This window comes from Triticum urartu, chromosome 7, assembly GCF_003073215.2.
Source record: "Triticum urartu cultivar G1812 chromosome 7, Tu2.1, whole genome shotgun sequence".
Taxonomy (NCBI): Eukaryota; Viridiplantae; Streptophyta; class Magnoliopsida; order Poales; family Poaceae; genus Triticum; species Triticum urartu.
In genome coordinates this window covers 664,074,160-664,099,483 of record NC_053028.1, presented here as the reverse complement: position 1 = coordinate 664,099,483, position 25,324 = coordinate 664,074,160, and the positions used below count along the sequence as shown (strand labels likewise).

At 43.4% G+C, this 25,324-nt stretch overlaps 2 protein-coding genes across 2 annotated transcripts; one reads left to right on the top strand and one right to left on the bottom strand.

The window, feature by feature from the left end:
* Window positions 1-20,797: 20,797 nt before the first annotated feature.
* LOC125519339 (acyl transferase 15-like) lies at window positions 20,798-22,301 on the top strand (the record flags this gene model as incomplete). The annotated part of the gene is made up of 1 exon (XM_048684181.1): window positions 20,798-22,301. A coding segment is annotated over one exon (1,284 nt), but the record flags the coding sequence as incomplete, so codon positions are not given.
* A 593-nt stretch (window positions 22,302-22,894) lies between these two features.
* On the bottom strand, window positions 22,895-25,030 carry LOC125524333 (60S ribosomal protein L30-like). The gene is made up of 5 exons (XM_048689401.1): window positions 24,899-25,030; window positions 24,666-24,771; window positions 23,475-23,576; window positions 23,282-23,350; window positions 22,895-23,191 (listed from the first exon to the last, which is right to left on the bottom strand). Exons 1-5 carry the CDS (start codon window positions 24,917-24,919, stop codon window positions 23,157-23,159), a joined length of 333 nt encoding a protein of 110 aa, XP_048545358.1. The 5' UTR covers window positions 24,920-25,030; the 3' UTR covers window positions 22,895-23,156.
* Between the last annotated feature and the right edge of the window lie 294 nt (window positions 25,031-25,324).

Genomic DNA, 25,324 nt, shown 5'->3' with positions numbered 1-25,324 from the left:
CAAAAACTGCAAGAAAGCACAATACTTCAAAACATTGCAAACATGTGTATACAAATCATGTCACATCCCTAAAAATTATAAGAGCCAAAATAGATGGGCGTGACAACGCACACCATCAATGGTCTAGTTGATTGAGTGATTGCCTCCCATTGATGAAGATGAACTGCATGCACATGCACATCTATACCTACTCCTTGGTTTCTTTCTGAGTTCATGAAGATTTCACCAATAGTAGTAATTAGGAAGGATCCAGTGTTAATTATCCCTAATTAATCTTTTATATCTAAATAGCTAGCCCCCACTAACATATTTCTCTCAACATGCAAGCATACCACCTCATCACTCAACATGCATGAAAAAAGGCTCACCTCAACATGCAACTATGCATAATAAAAATCCACCTCAACATGCAAACATGCATGCATGGAAAATTCCATTATTGTGCTATTAGCATTTAATTCTTATATATAAGTTCAAAAACTACTATTTCAAAGATCCATTTTTCATATAACCAAAACCTCATTGAAATATTGCAAAACATTCTGCAACAACGTGCGGGAAATCATCTAGTTTACCTAAATGATAACGCCCACACATGTGGGCTGGGACCACTTCGTCCGAACGCCCTCTCTACCATTAGATGCACTGCATCAATCTTAAAGCAGGGCGCACAGCCACGTCAGCAATAGCGATCGTGCGGGTTGTTCGGGTCCTCGCCCGAACGTTGTCCTCTGTCCACTCCTCGCTCGCTCACTCGCATCCTTCTCGTTGACCCACCCCCACACAAAGCGAGTGAGCAGAAAGAGAGAGAGGATCCCGATGATTGAGAGAGAAGATTCCGGCTCCGTGAAGTAGCCGGCGTCCTCGCCGGCGACCGCGATGGAACAATTCCCATTCACCCCCTCCCCAGCGGCTCCCTTCCCCAACACTCCTCACTGTCTTCTCCCCCTTTTCATCGCCGGATATGAAGACGGGCTGCCGGCGTCGCCGAGATTGGCGGGTGAGGTCGGGTCTCGTTGTCTCCGCATCGAGCGCGCGCACCTCCGCCTCAATTTGGCACTGCGTCGCGGACGAGGAGCCGACGGAGCAGGGATGCTTCTGGCAAGGCAGGCCACAGGTGCCGCCGGCACCATCCCTTGCGACCAGGCGACGGCGAGGGTGCCAATGCCCTCCAACCAGCCCCCGCATCCAGCACGGGGTCGGCAGCGGCGGGGCTGGCGCAACATGCATCAACGACAATGTGGAGACGCACGGTGGATTGCTCGAGGGCGTGGAAGCGCACGGCGTGCCCGACATCATAACCTCCCCCGCGCAGCCGTTCCCATGGCCGGTGGCAGCAGAGCCGAGGCGGGCCACTGCAGAGAGGAGTTCCATCGACGAAAGGATGGCGTCGCGAGTGTGAGGCGGGCCTGTGTAGTGGAGGCGGGCTCGCCACCGATGCTCTCCTCTAGTTCCTGCCATCGTCCTTCTTCACTGGACTCCTCCGTGCTCACCAGCATGTCCCCAAGGTGAGCTACGTCTTACCCCTGCTTCCTTCCCTCAATATTGATAACGAAGGCGTTGTGCCCGTTGAATTTGTGGCTGGTGAACGTGCCTTGAGTTGTCAGATTTCGACTGTCAGAGTACTTGTGTTGTTTTTCGGCATCATGCAGTTTGTGTTGTGAGCCACATTGTAATTGACTTACCTAAACCTTCATTATACCTTACCATGTTTTAGCATTCAGAAGATTCGTTTGTTTTATAAATGAACAACCTGTGCCAAGGTGCCCATTTTTTAGTGCGATGATCATTGTCAATTGATGATCAGTTTTTTGTTTTCATTTTTCAATATGATGTTTTGTGATAGTTTTTTATATCAATCCTCCCATGTTCAATCCATAGTTGCCACGGTAATTTTCAATCCGTCTTTTTCATGTTTTTAGTATTGGATGGGACATAGTAGTTGCCATGGCAATTCAAATCTTCACGGAGAGGATTAGACCGTCGTCCGTGTCATGTGTTGTTTTTTTGCCATGTGTTTATGTGTTTTTCTTGTGCATTGTGATCTCATGAAGTCCATCACATTCATGTTTTCCGAACATGGAAAATTTCAACTTTCCTTTGTAATGCTCTCATGGTAGGTTCTTCAAATTTTGTTGTTTTTATATTTGTCATGGCAATTCTATCTTTGTTGACATGGCAAATATAACTACACATCCATGGCAGATTCTACACTTTTTCATTGCCATGGCAATATATAGTTTTCACTTGCCATGGTAAATTAAGTACCTACATTGCCATGTCAGATTTACTTGTTAAATTCTGGAAAATTCTAAAACACTACAAACTTCTCCAGATCCCACGTGGGAAGGGGGCTGCGGTGACTAGGTCATCAAGGCACCGATGCAAGGGGAGGCGATAGCCGCGGCGCGAACGACAGAGCAGGCGACAACGTATCCTTCATGGGGGTGGGCCGGCAGGCGGAGGTCACCACCGCTATCTTCGGGCGTGGCGGCCTCGAGACGGCGGGGCGCTTCCAGATGCGACGGGTGCAAATGGGCCCGGCCATGGGCGCGCAGGTGTCTGCCGCGAGTTTTGCATCCTCCTCGCCGGCGGCCACTTCCAGATGCGGCGGGTGTTGATGCGCTCGGCCAGTGGCAACTGGTGGTCGAGCTGCATGCTCGAGGCGAGCTCCCGTGGCTCGTGGCGCTGCTGTGCGCCGTCGTCTAGCGTAGCACGCGCCCAAGCTGGAGCGATTCTTATGCCTCACTTTTCTACGGCGAGCTCCACCATTGCATGTATGGGCCAGCACATACAGTACGTTTGTCATCTCTCCTATGACTTTTCTAGTATGCCTCTACCATTTTTGCTTGATGGTTGTGCAGCATGTTGAGGAATATGATGATTTTTGCTCTTAATTTTTGAAGAGGCAAGTTAGTTCAGGTGACACATTTACCCTCACCCCGATGGTATAGTTGCCATGGCAAATTTACCTTTGAGCTAACTAGAGTGTTTGTCATGTGAAAAAAAAGTTACAGATTTGCCATGGCTAACTAGAGTGTTGGTCATGGAAAAAAATAACAGATTTGCCATGACATAAATTTAGAACAAATTGCCATGGAAAAATGTTTAACAAATTTGCCACGGATAAAAATAGCACAAAGAAATGATGGAAAATATTGCGATGGCAAATACACATGCAAATTTGCCGTGTTATTTTTATTAAAATGCCAAACTTTTTAGTTTTGAGTTGCCATGGCAACTCAACTTTTTAGATTTGCCATGATATGTTGCCACAGAACTAACAAAAGGGTTGTGTTTGCCATGTAAATAGGATGTGTTGCCATGTTTTCCTTTGCAACATGGCAATTTGAGTTCTATGAGAGCATGGCAAATGTAGTTTAATATGTTGCCATGTTCATGGCGACTTCTGTGTTGTTTCACATACACGGCAACTTAATACCAAAGAAGATGTCAAGTCTTGTTTAAACGCCATGGCAAGTTTGAACATGCCTTTTGGCATCGCAATTTTTGATCATTTTTTGTATAATTTCACATTCGTGGCAATTGTTTTCACATAAGCATGGCAAATTCGATAAAAAAAAACCCACAAAATATTTGAATATGCATTTTGCCATGGCATTCGAATATACATTTTTTCCATGGCAAGTTTGACAATTCTTTGTGTTATTTCCATTACATGGCAAATGAATGACACCAAATATGGCAAAATGTGGTAAAATACCATGGCAAATTTGAACATTCCCTTGCTATGTGAACTATTCATCATTTTTATAACATTTCACTATATTGCAAATTTATTTATATTAGCATGGCAAATTTGATATAAAAAAATCCATGGCATATGAGAATAAGCATTGCCATGGCAAGTTTGACCTTCTTTCCGTGTTGTTTCACATACACGGCAATTTAATTACACAAAGATGGCAAGTTTTGATAAAATACCATGGCCAGTTTTGAACATGCTTTTGCCATGGCAATTTTTGATCTTTTTTTATTATTTCACAATCATGGCAATTTGGGTAAAATACCATGGCAATTTTGAGCATGCTTTTGCCATGGCAACTATTGATCATTTTTTTCACATTCGTGGTAATTTTTTAATATTAGCATGGCAAATTTGATTAAATATTCCATGGAAAATTAGAATACGCTTTTGCCATTGCAATTTTGATCTTTCTTTTCGTGTTGTTTTATATACACAGCAATTTAATTACACAAAGATGGCAAGTTTTGATAAAATAATACCATGGAACATGTTTTTTCCATGGTAATTTCTAATTTTTTTATTATTATTTCACAATCATGGCAAAGAAATCATATATAAGCATGGCAATTTTGACAAAAATCCAACAGTAAATTTGTATATGCACTTGCCATGGCAATTTTAATCTTTTTTTGTGTTGTTTGATTGGCACAGAAAAACATACACAATTTTTTTAATCCATTTTTTTCTGCCCCCATGATATAGATGCAAATTTCCATGAACTTTTCCTGTTTGGTTCATTTTTTTAATATAAAAAATATCTTTTTTTACCATGGCAAATTTTGCTTGTTGGTACGACGGCATTTTTTTGGTTTGAACCATTGGGATTTTTCAGTACTAGTTTGTTTGTCACTCTTATCTATTATGGAAAATTCATCTTTCCGTTTTATAGGATGGTAAATCTGGGCTCTATTATCACAGAAAGACGGTGTTTTTATTTGTTTATCATCCCATGAAAGTCTATGTATCATGATATATATAACATTTTTCAACAAAGTTGCCATGGTCCATGGCAAATATAGCCTATGCATCATGCAACTTATAGTGTACGGATGATGATCTATAGAACATTTTAGTTCATGTCATTTTTGGAACATATTTTCTTTCTGCCATGACAATTTAATATGTTTTGGTAAACCCTGCCATTTTTGTAAAAAATAACATGATGGCAAGTCGTAAATGTAGTGGCAACTTTTCTGAAAATTCACATAGTTTTTTCTACTTTTAAAGTTGTTGGATGGCATCATAGGCTTTTTTTTCTCGCCGGAAAAAAACCGGGGCTTCTTTCTCTTTACTAAGCTTGTAGGGCCCAACATAGAGAAGGCATGTAGGGCCAATATGATGGACGCTCGGGTGGTGGCAGCGATCGCACTGCACGATTCGTTCGATCCAGCTGACTTCCTACCACACGTGTGGGCAATTCTAATGTTCGCCACACAACGTCGTGTGGGCTGCCTGCGGGTATGCCACACAGGGTTGTGTATCGGATGGCCATTGTGCCACACGTGTGACAGTTATCGACGTCCTTACTTTATGAGTGTTTATGTAAATATTTTCTTCATGAAAGTGATGATATTGATGTAGTATTATAAATACTCATGTATTTATTTTTCTATTAGCTTAGTCAAAGTTTACAGAGCTTAACTACAACACGTACGTACCTTATTAGGAGCCTTGGAGGCATTCTGAAACGCCTCCAAACGCCAGCGTACACGTTTGAAGGAATTCAGAATTTCTGCTAGAAATGGTGAAATGGTATAGAAGCGGAAGACCTTCTAAGGAGGGAGTAATAATCTCACTATAATTTAAGCTTAGCTTTGATCAACTTTTATATGCACTATAAGTTGACAAGGAGGGAGTGATAATGTCACTAGTTCTAAAAAAAGAGTAATAATCTCACTAACTACACAAATAAATTCAATAACGCTACCCATATGTCCGGCACTCTAACACTAGCTATCAAGTGAGAAAGGGAGCTTAAGGTGGCTGTTTAGAACAAACACATAAAACACGTAGATCATTTTCCAATTTTCTTCAACGGGCTCGACACCACTCTGTAATATTTTATGTTATTAAGATACTATTACACATTTCTGTAGAATGGCAGCTTGCCCGCTTCTTTTTTCACTTGAACACTATTATCCAAGAATTTGACCATCTAAGTGTTAGAGTTATGTCGAATATTGTTGTATCAGGTAGGTTACTGTTGGACTTGATTTTGGACTGTGTGTAGATAGAGTAAAAGTTGTGTAGACACTTGTATCCTAGGGCTCTCATATATATCGAGGGTAGACACACGATGCAACCTATGCCAACATAATAGCACAGGCACGCAGGGGGAGCCGACGCGTGTGCCGGCGCCTGGGCGACCGGGATGCGGTATTGTAGCGGTGTCATGGGGAGGAACGTCCTTAGTCAGGCCCCGGGGATGTAGCCATATCGGTGAACATCGTTAACAAATCTCGTTGTCATGCTCGTGTGATTGTTTGATCCTCGGTAGATCAACTATGCGCCTCGGATTTATTTTAACAAGTGATATCATGAGCAAGGTTATGAAAAGGTGGCGGTTGTTTAATCTTGAGGAGGAGTCGAACGGAGCCACCGCCCAGCGACCCTGTTCACTTGTCTGGGCTGGCTGGTTCGTAACAGTAGCGATCGATAGATTAAATAAAAGGCTAAAATTAACGAAATCACCAATTAAGGAGTACTCGTTGCAAAGAACACTCCATTTTCCCAGGTCGCGACAAGTGGCGCACATGCAGCGCGCCACTTGTCGCAACCTGGTAGTTTTCCCTTTTTTCGTAAATCCGTTTATTCAAAACATTTTATCTCTTAAACTGTGCGTCCAAATTTCGAACCATTTTCACCATTGAATTCCTCGCGTCGAGATCTTCAAAACTAGATCCCATGTTGATAGGTTTTGACGAAATTTTTTTCACAAAAAAAACGGACGAAAAAACCGAGCGAAAAAACCGAACTGGGAGCACGGTTTTTTCCCTTTCCGAAAGAGGCACGCCCGTGCCTCTCGCGAAATCACAACCGTGCTTCTCGTGGAAGCAAAACCATGACTCTCGTGGAAGGAAAAAAATAGAAAACGCGTTTTTTTCGTTTCCGAGAGGCACGGCCGTGACTCTCGCGAAAGCACAACCGTGCCTCTCGCGAAAGAAAAAAGAACAGAAAACGCGTATTTTTTTCCCTTTCCGAGAGGCACGGTCGTGACTTTCGCGTAAGCACAACCGTGCCTCTTGCGGAAGCAAAACTGTGCCTCTCACGAAAGAAAAAAAACAGAAAACGCGTTTTGTTTTTCCCTTTCCGAGAGGCACGACCGTGACTCTCGTGAAATCACAACCGTGCCTCTCGCGAAAGAAAAAAAAAGAAAAAACGCGTTTTTTCCGTTTCCAAAAGGCACGGCCGTGACTCTCACGGAAGAAAAACCATGACTTTCACGAGAAAAACGCGTTTTTTCATGCAACAATTTTTTTTGATTTTTTTTATCGAAAAGCTAAGAAAGACCGGAAAAAAACCAAAACATAAAAAAACCCGGAAAAATCATTTAAAACCCCAAAAATGCGTGCGGAAAAATAAAATAAAAATAAAACCCAAAAGAAGCGTCCAGAGCGCGACATGTGGCGAATGGCTGAGAGCGCGCCAAATGGCGCTGATCGTTGCGAGGCTCCCGAAGGAGTGCTCGTTAACTAGATGCTCCCTAAAACTAATCGGTAACTTGCTTTACCCGGGCAAAAAACGCTGGGCCTTCGTTTCTCACAACTTCAGAGCCCAACAAACGAGTACTACTTGCAGTCAGCCCGGGTCAAAACAAAAGAAAACAACGCAGGGAATACCTATGACGGATCGACCTATCCAATTCTCTCATGTCTCTTCATTTCTCACGCGTGAGCGCAAGGACTGGGCGACAGAGGGGCGCTGGCGGCTAGCCTTGAGGCTGTGCCCTAGACGACGGCCGGCGGCAAGCGACCCCAGGCTCCCACGCAGTTTATTTATCCGGTCGTTCCGCAGCCTCTCCTTCCTCTCATCCGGCTTCCGCTTCCGCTTCCGCTTCGACTTTCTTCGGTAAGAAATCTCTGTCCAAATTAGGGCCAATGATCTCTCATCTCTGAAGTCTGAATAATTGGTCTGGTAAGTTGGATTGATGCAAAGTACAGATTGAGATACACGCACTAATTATACACATGCAGACTATGGTGTGTGATATGCAATTCATGGCGTGAGAGTTCAAGGTCGGGTTAGGGGTTAGGGCTTAAATTTAGGGGGGAAATATGTAAGAAGAGGGCAACTTGCAGGCCGTGGTATTCATGCAATATTCCTTACCTTCAAACTGAATACAAGGAGTTCTGTATTGTGAACTTGCCACTTGTTGTAGCTCATTTTCTTATTTACTTGTTTAGCAACTAACTTCAAATTTCATCAATAAATTTTACCACTTGTTTAGCAACTACCTTCAAACTGAAGATTGCTTCTCATGTCTTGACCCCAATAATTCTTTCTCCAAGTTTAATGTTGACAAGCTTGAGCGTCTTGCTGAAATTTATCATGATGACTTTTCCAATGATGACCGTGGAACAATAAGAGAGCAGCTTCTCACTTATATAAGTCAAGTGAAACGGCATGCTTCTTTTTCTACTTGTGATGATGTTCAAAGTTTGGCCATGAAGATGGTTGAAACTGAGAAACATTTGATATTTCCATTGGTATACAAACTTATTGAGTTGGCTTTGATATCGCCGGTGTCAACGGCATCTGTTGAGAGAGCTTTTTCAGCAATGAAGATTATCAAGACTAAACTGTGTAGCAAGATCAATGATGAATGGTTCAATGACTTGATGATATGTTACACTGAGTGGGAGCTATTCAAGTCAGTTGATCATAAGGGTATTATTCAAACATTTACTGCAATAAGTTCTTGGAAAGGGCATTTGCATCGTGATTTTCTTTATTGCATTGTCCGTATGTTCCATCTGACCATCTCTATTCTTGCAAGCTTTTGATTTCAAATCTCAAAACTAATTTATTTAATTAGAAATCCATTTTTGATATTGTAGTGCCTTCGAGGACTTTGGAAACATGACAAGTTCGCCTCTACACAAGGCTGATTGTATGTCTTTCTTTTGGCAAAAATGAACAAGCGAGAGATGCTTCTAGTAACATATGGTATGAATAGCTTTACTTTTGTTGGCAAAATAACGAGTTTGCCTCTATGCAAGGTTGGCTATGTATCTTTTGTTGTCATGTCTCAATTTTAATTGGTCTAGGAAGTGGATATTGATATATTAGCTCACTTTAAAATTAAATTTTGTGCGACTATTATGGTTATGTTTTCACTTCATTATTAATGCGGATTTGTGATTCCGAAGCTTGGTGGTATATTATATGTTGTGTATTCGAATACACGATTTTTGATTTCTAGATTATACACTTAGGCATAATTTGCCCAGGCTACACTGGTCAAAGGATTGATCGGGTCGATGTGAAAATCGGCGGCGACTGATGCGGAAACCGCATGTTGCCAGGAGATTGTTTTGCGACATCGACGGGGATCGGGATTGGTTCGGCCAGATGAAAGCGATCAAAAATAGCAGATGAAGTATGAAGTGAGCAAAGCACTCGGCGAGACTGCATCGTGTTAGACCAATCGGTGGCGCACGCACACGAAAGTCAGTCTCGGCAAGCCACGTGGGCAGCCGCATGGTCTCATGTGGTGACGGCGGTGGTTTTTTTTTTAGAAAAACTCGCCAAGCTTTTAATTTCAAAGCAACGTTCATAGATACAACTGTTGGGTCATGAGGAATCTCCAACCACACATGTCTACCTAATTACAGGTTACAAGAGAACTTGGCGAGTTTATGAGTCTCAAAGTTATAGTTTCTACGCTCATGAATGAAATTACAAAACTGAAAACCACTTCTACGACCTATTATTTCATGTACTATAGCAGCATGGGGTCCTCCCGTTCCTTTGTTGATGTCGTCAACCACTCCCTGGCTGTCACACGTCACTGTGATTTTATGCAGATTAAGATCCTCTTCAAGAGATAGAGCTTCCCTGCAAGCGAATGTCTCGAGCATCACTGGGTCAGTCACACCGGGATACACCATCGATGAGGACCCAAGATAAAGTCCTTGACTGTCTCTACATATTGCCGAGACTGCTCCTCCTCTTCTGTGGCGAGCGACCGCGCCATCAACATTCATCTTCATACAGTCTTGAGGTGGGTCGAGCCATCTTTCCTCTGTGGGTCGAGGAGATCGGCCGACTCCAGAAGACTGCATAGTCGGCTTCTGTACATGTTGCAGCTCATGTAAGTAGGAGTCCACAAAGGCAGTGGTGTCTGCGTACAGATTTGTTTCAGCGGCGGCTAGGGCAGCAGCCTACTCAGTTCAGCAGTAGCACGGCCGAAGGCGCATCTGGCGCGGTTGGCAGGCGGCCCAAAGGACCAAAGGACCAAGGCACATACAGAAAAAATAACTCGAAGCGTGGCCTAGGTGTGCTATGACGACCTTGGCTGTGCAAGGAAGGACTTTGGTGCATGGACTGCAGGCGGTGGAGCTCGTACAGGTTGCAGCCGGACATACGCGGGGCCGAAGTGTGCTAGGCACCGGTGGTTCGGAAGGACACGTGCAGGCCATGTGTGTGACACATGCAGTATACTCCTACGAGATTTGTTCGGAAAAAAAGATCGTGAAAGTCCCGAGAGGAGCAGACACGCACAAGGATGCAAAGCCTTTGGCATGAAACATATGCACAAGTTTGTTACGTGCATGGTCAAAGACGAAACGCAGTGAAGCAATTGGAGCAGGTGCGCGTGAGGCTGATTTTGCACATGACTGGATGTGGCTACTACAGCACACATTGTGGTGGCTTGATGGGAACACATGAGATGTCAAGGTGACCGGGACATAATTCAAGTATGGACGACGTGGGTATAAGACTTGGAGGAGTCTAGAGCGCGTTGTGGACTCATGCATACACAGGACGTCAAGTAGGGCACTGAGATGTGCAGGGTGGACACGGCGCAGGGTGGAGCATGGTTGCAGTCGGATAATTTCGATTGGGTCGGACTGGACTGTCTGACGAATCGACTGGGATGTTGGTCAAAGCAGAAGACGGTGGTCATTTCAGCGACGACGACATGGGAGCGTGGTGCTGATGGTGGCCGACTTCTAGGGCGTGAAAACACGTGGTGCAGGCCTGAGGGCTTGTGCGACTTCGACAAGGCTATGGTGCAGGGTTGATTCAACGTAGTGTACACATAAGAGCTTGAAGTCAATAGGGCGCAGGGGTGGCACGTACAACCACCATGGAGTCATGTTGAAGGTAGAACTGGAGTCTGATGGACTACTTCACTATGTGCTGATGGAGGGGCTATGGCGTAAATGCATTGAGAGTCGAAGCCTATTTCAGCAGGACAGCGAGAGACACGTGGATCGGACTGGGTACCAGTGGTCTGATGGAGACGTGATACTCGGCATCGGTCGGTGATGGTCGGTGGTTCTCTCCAGTAGGGGTTTGAGTGGTGTGGGTCCGCAGCTCTAGAGGCTCGACCAGGACAGCAGAGGTTCGACGCGGTGATAGCGACGAGGCGTGCGGTAAGCACGAGACACAGCGACAGGCCAAGGCACTAGTGGTCAGACATGTGGTTAGACAAAGTGTACAGAGGTGTTGAAGCAGTGTTGGCGAGTACCAGATTCAAGTTGGTGACTGGGTCTATCGGTGCTAGTAGATGGACATGAGTTGACCATGAAGAATCTGAGAAACTGACGGAAAGTCTAAAATTCTCAAAAATTGAGAAAGTACATGGCCATATATTTTGTGGTGTTCAATGCACATGGAAAAGTGCGGATGACAAGTACAGAAGGAGGCGAAGTGCTATAGCTGTGGGACATGTCAGAGACTACCCGGGAAGAAGGGTGAGACAACTGCGAATTTGACTCAGAGTGACATAAGGCGATGGTGAAATTCCTTCAAGTTTCAGACAAACAGGCAAGAAAGAGTGGTGACGTTGAGTTCAGATAACTCTTATGTGTGGCATCTAATATGTGAGTTGTTCACTTTCACGCGGATCAATGATCGGTGTGTGATGGCGTTGAGCGGATACTCCGAAAGTTGGGAGCACAAAGTAGAATAATGGGGAACTTAATTTCGCTCGAACATTGACTGTGGTCAAGAGAAGGAGGGACTACAGTTGCAGGTGGAGTCACATGGAGTCCGGGAGTAGCAGCGATGCTCATGGCGTATCTCAAGTCCAATGTACATGAAGGTTCGACGGAAGGATGAATCCAAGGTGGTGGAGAATATTCGCCAAGGTGGAGTTTGTAGAGTTATGTCAAATATTGTTGTACAAGGTAGGTTACAGTTGGACTTGGTTTTGGACTGTGTGTAGACAGGCTAGGAGTTGTGTCCTAATAGGACACTTGTATCATATGGCTCTCATATATATCGGGGGTAGACACACGATGTAACCTGTGCCAACATAATAGCACAGGCACGCAAGGGGAGCCGATGCGTGTGCCGGTGCCCGAGTGGTCGGTGTGCGGTATTGTAGCGGTGTCATGGGGAGGAGCGCCTGTAGTCTGGCCTCGGGGATGTAGCCATATCGATAAACCTCGTTAACAAATCTCGTTGTCGTGTTCGTGTAATTGCTTGGTCCTCGGTAGATCAACTGTGCTTCTCGAATTTATTCTAACACTAAGAAATATTTAAAAAACAGAAAAAGGATTCAACTAAATACATTATAGCTTGATGGAGAAAGCTTGTGAAAAATCCCCTCTCCCTCCCATGACGCTCCCGCGGGCGTCCAGTGGGCAACCCTAGCTGCGCCGCCGCCGGTCCCCTCTCCTCCTCTCCCCCCTCCCTCGCCATCGCCGGAGGGCGCGAGCGGGCGAAGTCCGCTCTTCGCGGGCGGTGGCGGGGCCGTCTCATCTCCGCCCGTGGGGGATTCGGCGCGGGTCGGACCTCTCAGTTTGGATGTGGCGCTCAGCGCTGGGTGCGGCAGCTCGGCGGCGCGTCGGCGTGGGCCGGCGACGGCGCGTGACGGCAATGCGACGGGCGGCGCGGCGGTGGTGCGTGCTCGAGGTTGGTGGCGGCGGCTGCGTCACGGCGGCCCGTCCAGATCCACCTCTGGCGACGCGGGTCATGGGCGACCTGGGCTGCGGTCGGCCTTCCTTACCATGGCTCGGGGGTGAGGGGGTGGCGCGGCTGCGGGTGGATGCGTGTGCCCCGGCCAGGCCGGGCCCTTGCGGCTGATCGACGACGCACGGCGCTGGAGACTCCCCTGGTGACCATCCTTGGACGCGGCGGCAGGCTCTGCTCCCTCCTTTTCAGTGACGGGCTTCTGCTGTGGACATGCTCGAGGCTGGATTTATGGCAGGGGGGGGCGAAACGATGGTTTCGGGGGGAAGCTAATTGGAGGGACGGGAGCTCCGGCCGAGCTACCCGTCGTCGGCACTGTGATGTCGTCGGTCGTGGCCGCGGGCCGCCCCTCCCCCTCCCCCTTCCCCGGCATTGTTCGGCGGGTATGCTGGCGGTCTCGGAGGTGGTTGTGGTGCAGATTGCGCAAAGCCTCGTCCTTTGGTGGTTCTCGAGGAGGTTTGGATGCAGGGCGGCGGCTCTGGCGCACTACAAGAAATATGTCAACTTGTGACATTCTCTCAGTGATCCCGGTTGAATTGGTCGTAAATCCATGGCCATTTCACTTAGAAGGGCTGAAACCCTAAAATTGACTTACACCAAAATGGTCGTAAAGCATACAAGAGTGGTCAATGACCTTCTTTCTACCTGATTACGACCAATATAAATGGTCATGAGGTTGTGAACGTGGATGCATTGGTACTTAAGGTGTCGCTCAATGTGGGCTTGGGCCTCGGTGCAATGAGACCACCTCCTTTTTTAAAAGAATCTGTGTGCCATGTAGGCCTCGGCCCATCCAGAAAGAAATGTGGGATGCCCTTATATTACTCAAAAAAACATATATTCGGCCCAACAAAAATGAAAAAATAACAAATTTTCATTAGAATAGGAAAATAATGAACTCCTTCGTGAATCTTGCTATATGGTTTAGCAATTAGAAAACTAAACATGTAATTCAAAAAAATATTAATGTTAATACATATTTCAAAAAATGTAATGATGTGTTTGAAAAACTAAATGTGTGTATTTGAAAAGATTCATGCATATAAAAAATGATAATCATAAATAATATTAGATATGTATAAAAAAGTTTCATGTGTATGCCAAAATAATCATCAGTATATATATATATATATATATATATCACCCAGTGTGCAGAATAAACTATTCTTCATCCGAGGTAATCTTACGATCACTTCCTAAATAAATTACATTTACAATATAAATATTTACACACATATTGATTAAATATGTAAAATTTGGTATAAAAAATAGATCATAAGACCAGAAAAATCACATTTTATGCATATTGTACACTGGTTCTTACATTCGTAATTTTATATAACATAAAATATTTTTTACGATGAGTACATATTTTCTTATGTTCTCTTTTTATGTATGAAATAATACAAAATTTACGAAACGTAAAAATGCGTTGCATTGATGTCAAATTAGAGAGGGGGTGACGAATATTTAGGTAACTATTTATATTGTAAAGCTAATTTATTTAGGAAGCGATCGTAAGATTACCTCGAGTGAAGAATAATTTATTCTACACCCTGGATGATGAATAGTAACATTATATATATATATATATGACGCTAGTTTGGGACACCTAGGTGCCCAAGCACCTTGCCTACAAACCGTTGGATTACATTGAGATGTGTGCATGTGTAATTAGTATTAGCACTGATGGGTCAACCATGTTAGGAAAGAATTATTGCAAATTATTACTTCATATGGACACTTAATGCCTAGATTAAACAAGATAGAGAAAAAAACAACAATTAATGGTCCATTAAGACCATGCATGCTGCATGGTACGTGCCCAACTTTATTTCTTATACGTGCATTTCTTTCTTTTTACATAAATATAGAAAGTCATATACATAATTAGATACATACGTATATGATTGTCTTGGGAACAGAGGGTATGGTTATCTTTTGTCTCCATGGGAAAATACACATGAACGTCTTCAAGCTTTTTCCAAAATGGATATTTTTTTTGGGTATGTGCGTACCAATCATACTTCTCTTCATACCCCGGATGTGAGATTTGTACCCCGATTATTCAAATACCTATGCATGCCATAATTCATGTAGTCGGGTATATATGTAGCCATATTTTACTGTATATATACGTTGACAGGAAACCTATAACAGTTTTCTACACTTTTTCATATAGCCGGGTATATACGTGTGCAGACACATTGGGTATACTGTTTTATTTAAATACGTTGGGTATATACTACAAGATTTATGTGAGCATGTCATATAAAGTATGTGGATACACTAGGAGTTTTTTTTGTTACGAAGGTATACTAGGAGTTCATTGGGTATATTTTACATAGCAAGGTATCTATGTAGCCATATTTTATGCAGTCTGGAATATACGTACCCGCGTATGTACATCGTCAGTAGGTACCAGATACAAGTATTAGATAGTTAGAAAATAAATTATTGGGTATATACATACCATGTATGTAAATAATTTCATTAGTAGGTATTCGATACCCATATAAGATAGTTAGGAAACAAAAATGAAATATAATAGTTCAAAAAAATATTGAGTATATATAAGGGGACATTTACATCTATGCCCTTAATTTTGCCCACTACTCAGTTTTCCCCCTAATTTTTAGGTATGCTCAGTTTTGCCCCTCCGCCGTTAGTTTCACTTATAGAAATGCCCTTCTCTGCCGTTACCGTCCGGTCAAAGGTCTTTGACCGTCCTGAAAAAATAGCAAAAAAAATCAAAAAAATATGAAATTTGGTGGGATCGAAGATAGTTATGTCCGCAAGGCGCGTGCACATTTTCATGCCGTTCGGACACTCCGGGAGCTCGTGGCAAAGGAAAACATAAATTTTGTACGCATGCGAGCAGTAAATAAAAAAAATAGAAAAAAATCAAAAAAATATGAAATTTCGTGGGACTCAAGATATTCAGGTACGCAAGATGTGTGCACGTTTTTGTTGTGTTTGGACATTGTAGGAGCTCGTGGAGAAAAAAAACAAATTTTAGCTTAAAAAAACTTTGAAAAAATGCACTATTTTTTTTCTCTAGAGCGCCCCGTACGTCATTTGATCATCAAAACTTGCAAGCACTTTGTGCACTCAAGCCTCTTTGACGCCAAATAAATTCAAATTTTTTTGAACTTTTTTGCTATTTTTTTTGAATTTACTGTTCATAGGCATAAATTATTTTGGTTTTCCTTTGCCACGAGCTCCCGGAGTGTCCAACCAACACAAAAATGTGCACGCGCCTTGCGGACATGACTATCTTCGATCCCACCAAATTTCATATTCTTTTGATTTTTTTTGCTATTTTTTTCTGGATGGTCAAAGTACTTTGACCGGACGGTACCGGCGCAAAAGGGCATTTCTATAAGTGACACTAACGGCGGAGGGGCAAAACTGAGCATACCTGAAAATTAGGGGCAAAACTGAGTAGTGGGTTCGAGTTAGGGGCAGAACTGGAATTGGCCCATATATAAGTTGGTATGTATTAGATATTTAGGAAACAAAAATACGCGCATTAGATAACCATAGCAGTTCAAATAAAATCAAAAATTAATACAATTTATTATATGGCAAGTCTTGCATGCCTAATAATTAGGAAACAAAAATAAATCGTAACTATGAAAAGTCTTGCATGAAGAATGGGTAGGAAACTAATTAAATATATCATGGTTTCCAAAACAATCAAGGTGCCCAGGCACCTAGGTGCCCCATCTATATATATATATATATGACAAATGTTACCTACAAGCAATGGTAGTTACCACCACTTGTGTTTTGTATGTTGTATGTAGTATTTGTCGAAACCAAGAGTATGTACATGTAGTATGTAGTATATAACAATGATTAGGTATTATATATACTAATTTTTATGTAGTATGTATCATTTTTTGAGTATTCTCTTTTTTACGTACAAATATGTACGTATTTCATAAATATAACAAAAATTATGGACTCGTATGCAATTTTTTCACGTAATTTGCTTTGAAATATCTTAGATATAGTATGTGAAATATCTTAAACATAATAAAATAGTATATATAGTATCACTTGCTAGTATATGAGATATGTGGGGTAACTACCACCGGGTGATAGGATGGATTTTTCCTATATATATATATATATATATATATATATATATATATGTATATATATATAACAAAACAAAACAAAACAAAATTTTCTAAAAATGTTAATCATATATTTAAATTTTTCTAACCAATATCGGCAATGTTTTATATGTATACAAAAATATACAATGTGTAAAAATAAATATAGACATCAAAAGGTATGTATGAAAAGATGTTTTTTTGTTAGAAATATATGAAAATATGTTAATCATGTATTTGAAAAAGGTTAAACATATATAAACCATATGTACAATGTGTCTTAAAAATGTGGACATGTGTTCAAAACATTAGACATCAAAATATTTATTAAAAATGTTAATGATGTAACTAAAAACCGTTTAATATCTATACAAATGTTTCTAGTGTACACAAATTTTATCATAAAACATGCTCTAATATTCTTGAAAAATGGAGAAGTTTTTTTACAACAAATATTTTTAGGTTCTTCACAAAAAAACATTTTGGGAACTCGAAAAATAGAAAATAATTATGCGGAAATTTGTCTTTCTCACAAGAGGTAGATCAAAAACTTTTTACACGCAGCCATTTGGTCAACTGTGCATTAAATATGGCCTAATATTTCAGAAATTTGATTTGGTCCAATTTTGCAATAATTGTTTGGTAGGTTTTGAAAAAAACTAATTTTGGGCGGTCAAAAAATGGAAAATAAATTTTTCGTTCAAAGAAAATGAAAACTTCCTTAGGAAATATTGTTTGCCATTTCAATATGCACCGTTGTGCACAATATGAGATTATTTGAACAAACTATTCCATGATTGTGTCTATAAGATTGGTTATTTGCCTTAAAAGTCATTGATCTCCATACATGATAGCTCGTTTCTAAGAACATTTTTTAAATAATTATCGTATTACAAGTTTATTATTTTTCCTGATAACTTGGCCACACATGATGACATAACGCGAAGGTTTTCCAAAAAATTTGAATTTTTTTTTGAATTTGATATGCCCATTTCAAAATGCGGTCAAAACGACGGGTTTGACCGTTCCTAGCTAATGGTTGAATCTTGGAAAACTTTTGGTGTTTCTCTGATTAAATAGATACTTATGTACCTAAAAGAAAATTAAAAAAAATAAAGGGCAAACTATGAGGCAGCTGTCGTTCAAACTTGACCCGCTTCCTACTGAATCGGCGAAAATTGGTCTTTTTCACGAGAGGTGGATCAAAAATTTTGACACTCAACCATTTGGTCAATTGTGCATTAAATATGACCTAGTATTTTAGAAAAATGATTTGGTACAATTTTACAACAAATATATGGTAGGTCCTTAAAAACACTCATTTCGGACACTGAAAAAAAATTGAAAATAAATTTTTCGTCCAAAGAAAATGAAAAGTTGCTTATGCAACATTGTTTGCCATTCCATGATGCATCCTTTTGCACAATATTAGATCATTGCAACAAACTATTCGATGAATGTGGCCATAAAATTGATCATTTGCCTTGAAAGCCATGAATCTTCACACATTATAGCTCATTTCTGAAAACACTTTTTAAAATAATTGTCGTATTATAAGTTCATTATTTTTTCTGGTAACTTGGTCACGTATAATGACAGAATATGAATGTTTTACAATTTTTTGATTTTTTTGATTTTTTTATGCCCGTTTGAAAATGCGGTCAAAACGGCAGGAATTACCGTTTCTAGCGAGTGGTTGAATCTTAGAATTTTTTTGGTCTTTCTCTGATTAAATAGATACTTATGTACCTACAAATTATTTTTAAAAAAAATAAAGAGCAAATTGTGAGGCAGCTGTAGTTCAAACTTGACCCGCTTTAAGCTGAATCGGCGGAAATTTGCCTTTTTCACGAGAGGTGGATCAAAACTTTTGACACTCAACCATTTGGTCAATTGTGCATTAAATATGGCCTAGTATTTTAGAAAAATGATTTGGAGATGAAAGACCCAAGCATAAGTTGCAAACGACGACTGTGCTCCCTTAAAATGCCCGCACTTGTCTGAACCAAATTGTCCGTATGTAATTTGTCATCTAACATGGTGTCATATTTGTCCCTCGACGTGTTCGTCTGTCCGTATTCCCGCAAACCGGAAGAAAACCAGGTGGCTTTGCGGGAGTTCAGACCTCCGCCACGTAGGACTCCGACATCCCTGGCCCACCCAAAACCGAGGTTGAGCCCGTGCACTTTGAGTGGTCCACACTGTTTTCGTAGCAAAACCTACGCTTTCCCCACCCTCTTCCCTTTGATCGTCGCCGCCCTCAACCCCAATTCCAACGCTTATTTGTCCGTCGCCGCATGGACGCATACGAAGACCTACCAACACCAGCGGAAGTGGAGGATCGAGAAGAAGATCAACCTCGAAGAGAAGGCGGAGAGATTCAACATCTTGATGGTGGCGAGCGAGAAGAAGATCACCCTCGAAGTGAAGAAGACCAACCTCAAAAAGAGGAAGGTTGAGCTCGCGTTCCCTTCGGAGGATACTAAGTGTTGTCCACGAGGATGGATGAGTTGAATGCCGTGGCGATCATGCGTGTAGTCCGTGTTAGGATGTTGAAGCACTTGGCGACCGAGATGGAGGCGCACAAGAAGGAGGCATCTTGTGAAGAGGCATCCAGTGAGGAGGAGGCAGAGGCAGAATGAGCAAGGATACTCGGACAGTCGGCCTAGAAGGGCAAAACTGCCCTTTATTTCCATAAACTGGCGGACTAGTTCTTTTGTGATGGGACGCATGTAAAACCTACAAATATCAGCTTCTTTTTGTTGTGATTCGGCGCTATCAACGTCGCACTTTAATGTGCTCATATTGCTATACTACATTCATTCTGGTTTTATTGGTCCTTTTAATATTGTGTGCAAAATTTTGACTATAGATTTAATTAATAAAATATTAATGCAGGTCATAAAAAATAGTATCATTAAAAACTATATTCAAATATGAATCCAGACGATATAATATTTTATTAAATGCATTGATAATTTATCAATTAAATCCATGGTCAAAATTTGGCACAAAATATGAAGAAGACAAAAACCAGGACGGAGGTAGTATATTCTAAGTGAAGAATGGCAAGACCTCGACGAACATTTAAGAGACACAATTAGATGGCCGGCTTCAGCATCCATATCTACGGCCTGATCTGAATTAGTCCGCGGACAAATTGGAGATGCCCTTGCATGCCGACGGCTTTGCCATCTGAATTTTGTGCGTCTTTGGGTCAAATGCTACTGCCGGAATCAACTAGCAGCCGTAAATCTGTGCGTGAATGATCAAGGAGCTTGAAGATGACCCGTCTATTTGAAAGCGAGACGGCGGCTAACAGCCATAAATGTTATACAGTATCTGAAATATTTTGGCCATAGCCGAAACAACTGAATATGATTTACAGTTATTTGCTTTTTTGTTCCAGCCAAAGGACCGAAATTTGCACTTCAATTAACTTTGTTGAATCCAATCACTTATTTCTAAATTCAAAATAATATGAAAATGTGTGTCTACCAGCATAATATTTCAAATATTCGACTGAAAGGAAATTATTTTATTATACCTATCAAAATGACTGAAATTTCATTGAAAGTAAAGAACTACAAGTCTCATAAATCGTTTGATATAAAAATAGTGCAACTGCCTGAATGACACTCTTTTCATTTCATTTCTGTTAATACATTCAACTTTTTGAATTGTTTACGTTGCTTACCACACTATGCCTATAAGAAGAGCCAGGCCAGCCGTGACTTCAGAGCGTCGACTTGTCTAACAAATTACAAATCACAACATAATGAACGTTGTAGTGACCAAGTCCTCGCCGGCGGTGGTCGCCGGCCCTTCGGACGCCGGCGTCGTCCTTCTCTCCTCTTTCGACAGGTGCATGGGCCCTACTGCCGTCACGCTGCTCCTTGTCTTCGACCAACCGATCGACGAGCCCGTCAAGACCATCAAAAACGCCCTGTCGCAGGCGCTGGCGCACTATCCCCCGATGGCCGGCCGCCTCGCCGCCACCGGCGACGACGGGGAGCTCCACATCGCGTGCACCGGCGAGGGCGTCTCTTTCGTGGGTGCGTCAGTTAGCTGTGCCCTGGACGACGAGGAGGTCACGAGATCGGCGCTGCTCCACGGCGACCTCGCCGTCGGCTACCCCGCCGAATACTGCAGCCTCAGCGACCCCTTGGTCCTGATGCAGGTGACCGAGTTCTCCTGCGGCGGGTTCGCCGTCGGCGTGACGTGGAACCACGTCATAGCCGACGCGGCGGGGATGGCGCAGTTCCTGCAGGCCGTCGGCGAGCTCGCCTGGGGGATGCCGGCGCCGGCCGTCGTCCCGGTCAGGTGTGAAATCCAAGGCTCGCTGCCTCGCCTCCCGCAGCCGCTGGTGGCCGCCATGAGGTCTCATATGCGCGTAGAAACTGAGGAATTGGTGGCCCTGGACGTCACCATCCCCTCGAGCTTGATCAAGCGCATAAAATTCGAGTGTGGCGGCGACTGCACGGCGTTCGAAGCCGTCGCCGCGGTGCTCTGGCGGTGCCGCACCCGCGCGGTCATCTCCGACGATGACCCCAACGCCTCTGTGCCCCTCGCCTTCACGAGCAACGTGCGCGGTCTGGTCGGCTCCAAGGAAGGCTACTACGGTAACTGCATCACCTTTCAGCAGGTCCAAGCGACAAGCACCACGGTGGCGAGCGGCGAAATCAAGGACCTGGTGAGGCTCATCAAGCTCGCCAAAGAGAAGGTACCAGACACGTTCCAAAATGTCGGCGACGTCGGTGAGACCCGCGCAAGTGGTGGTAGAGATCAGCAGCAGCTGGCGGTGGCGGCCCCGAGGTACAACGTGCTCGGAGTCTCGAGCTGGAGGAACCTAGGGTTCGAAGCCGTGGATTTCGGGCGTGGGAGTCCGGCGCGCGTGATGTGGAAGGCGCATCAGACGGTGGGTTTCGTCTGCGTTGTGTGCCCGCCGTGCAAGGGGGAGGACGGCGTCAGCGTCGTGTCCCTCTGCGTCAAGCCGGAGCACGCCGACGCCTTCATGGCAGAGCTGGCCACCCTCAACATATAATGTGAATGGATATGGCTAGGCCTCAGTCGACTTGTAAATTTGCCGGTCGACACTATACTCGAATGTCGAAGTGTGTATGATGTTTGATGTTTTAAATAGCCGTGAAAGACTAAAGCAGCGCTAAAGGCCACTAGTTGAAACTCTGATGATACTCCCTCCGTCAGGGTTTCTCAGCCCCTCACACTTTTGGCGTAAATTTTGACCATATATATATCTATGTATATATGACTAACAAAATATGAAGTATACACACTACAAAAGGAAGTATTTTTGAATTTATATTCGAAAGAGGTTGCCTACGATATATTTTTTATGACATAAAGTAGTTTACATCTTATTCGTGGTCAAATCTTGACCCGAAGTAAAATGAGCATAATAAACCCGGAGGAAAGACGAAACGCCCAGGCGCAAGTTGCAAGGACGGCTGTAGTGAAGGCAGTCAGAGGTCCCATCATGTCCGTGCAAGTGTAAATTTCCACCAGGCACCAGACCAGCACCATGCATGATTATACATGGCCTATTAAGAGAAAGTTGGCCCGTCTATTGAGAGCGAGACGTGGCAAACGACCCACATGGAGTATTCTTTGGGCAAGAGAGACAAGCCTCGGTAACAAATTTCACCATCGTCGACTGGCCATACCGAGAGAAACTTGACCCGTCTATTGCAATGCTCTGGCCATAGTGCAATTAGTGTGCTAGGTTCCGTGAAATTGTTTCGTCACAAACAAAACCAGCATCTCTACTCTGCGGCGGCGAAACAAAAACAAAACCTTTCACATCTCTGAAAGCAAAGATTGCACAAGCATCACCGAGTTTCACGCAATTCGTCAGTTCAGAAAATCTAATTCTAGTTCTGTTTCACTAGAGGAGCAAGGCAAAACAATGTTGACAGAACTAATCATCCAATTGCGCACGATACAAGGACCATAGGAATGAATATCTCATAAAACAAAACCCATAGGAATGCCTTACAAAAACAGCCATGTTTGGTTTGAAACTGCATTTCGCAGCTCCGGCTCCATAAGCACGACTCTCCACACTACATCATCTTAGACTAGGATAGGTAAGGTTGTCTTCACTGAGGGACGGTGGTGATGATGTCCGAGTCACCTGAAAACATGTGTAGCAAACACGCTCAGTACAAAGTTATCAGGGCAAATGAGAAATGAGTAAAGAGTTTTGAGTTTAACAGGGACGAACCAGGGTCAAGGATGCTCAAACAGCACACCCGGTAGTACTTGCCACACGCAGTTCCAAGATCCACATTGTCTGAATGGGACAAAGACACATTCGTTAGCATCAGGCAACAACTCATTATTTGATAAACAAGCTAAACTGCGGAAGTCAAACAAGCATTGAGAAAAGGTTTCAGACTAGGATCAAATAATCTTACTTCCATGGAAATGATGAACGCTGATCTTGGACAGCATAGCATAGTACTCGATCTCAGACTTCCTGAGCGGAGGGCAGTTGTTTGCAAGGATAATCAACTTCCCTGAACAAGCAAACAAACAAATTAGACCTATTTGAAAAGAGCCACATGCAAAAAATAATCAATACGATATATTAGGAGTCCATCTCATGTTTTAACTACCAACAAAGGACAAACAGTTACCCAAAACTGCAAGCTATACTACAATAACTACGAATGCACAGTCCACCTACAAGAACTACAATCTAAACGGTGTGGCAACACATCTCTTAGGGGAACCCACTGGATAAGAATGGTGCTGGATCATAAGGACGCACTAAACTGCAAGCTATACTACAATAACTACAAATGCACAATCCACCTACAAATTCTACATTACCAATATATCATGAAATTCCCCCAAAAATATCCTAAAATTGCTACACAACAGTGGGAACTAATGACAGCAAAATACAAGTATCCCAACCTCCATTGTCCCCCAGATATGGAAGAAATCCTGGAAGTGTTAATAGAGAGGCTGGTATTATTCTAGGGCGCTGTATTCATCTCTAGGGCACAGCAAAAGCAAGCCAAAGAGGTAAACTTCAGTCCCATTACAGAATGCAAATTCCATACAAACAATACAGTGATTATCAATGGCATGAACCCTATTGTCTGAACAAACATTTTAACCTCCCATTGCACTAGAGATAAGGTGATATTTTGGATCAATCAGAATATGGCAGATGCATTCATTGATAAAAAAAATGGCAGCAAAAGCAAGCCTAAGAGCCAAACTTCACTCAGTTTCCAATCGAAAACCCTACACTACAGACTGGACTACTACATTGATACATCCTAACATTCAGAGCATGGCACTGTAATTAAGATCCAAATCGGCATGGCATTGACCATCCTACAAGCAATCTATCGAGAGCTAAAGCTGCCAACTTCTAATGGGGTCGCAGTTCCAGACACAAATAAGCACACGACATCCATCAACAGCTCCACTCTACACAACAGCCAGGCCATCCACAGATCTGTGAGCCGATTGATTCTGCATTTCGCTACAAGGATACAGCAAACGAACGGAGCAACTACGGATTCGCCACGGCGGATTAGATCAACCGAGATAAGCGGAGTGAGGAAAACAGAGGGGCAATCGACACATACCCTTGGAGCTCCGGAGCGTCTTGAGGACGGTCTTGTAGCCGAGCGTGTACTTGCCGCTCTTCATCACCAGCTGCAGCTTGTTGTTGATGTTCTCCGTGCTCTTCTTCTGCACACAGTCGGAATCGAATCGAAATCCGTCAGCCGGCGACCACAACCGCAACCACAGCCACTAGGGACAGAATCAGCTCGGAGCCGAGGACGGGGAGGGGGAGGGAAAGGGGTGCGGTTCGTACCGACTTCTTGGTGGGAGCCATGGCGTCCGGCGACCAACCTCGGCGGGCGGCGGGCGGCGGGCGGCGAGGGAAGAGGAGGAGGCTGGTGGCTTCTTCGGGGGCGGCGGCGCGGTAGGGTTGGGAGCGAGAGGGGGTATATAGGGTTCGGCCGTGCGGTGGAAATTACGTGGCTGCCACTGGGCCGAATGGTCGCCTGGTTGGGCCTTGCTGGGCCTCGTCCAGTCCGAATTCACGGAATGGGCCGACACAGGGCAGCGGTTTTCTCTCCACTTCTCCAGTCCGAAATATGCAAGTTTCATTATAAAAAAAAGATATGCAAGTTCCATTGCAAAGTTCTGCAGACATAGTGGCCATGACAACGCCTCCTTTAGCTACCCTCCCTCCACACCCATCAAACTGAACTTTTGTTACAGGAAAATAATATGT

Bases quoted from the DNA above. Each gene is read 5' to 3' on its own strand.
- LOC125524333 (XM_048689401.1), bottom strand. From the start codon at position 24,919: ATGGCTCCCACCAAGAAGTCG. The intron at 24,772-24,898 runs GTACGAACCGCA...GACTGTGTGCAG, and splicing joins TGGCTCCCACCAAGAAGTCG to AAGAAGAGCACGGAGAACAT. The intron at 23,192-23,281 runs GTTCGTCCCTGT...ACATGTTTTCAG, and splicing joins TTTGAGCATCCTTGACCCTG to GTGACTCGGACATCATCACC.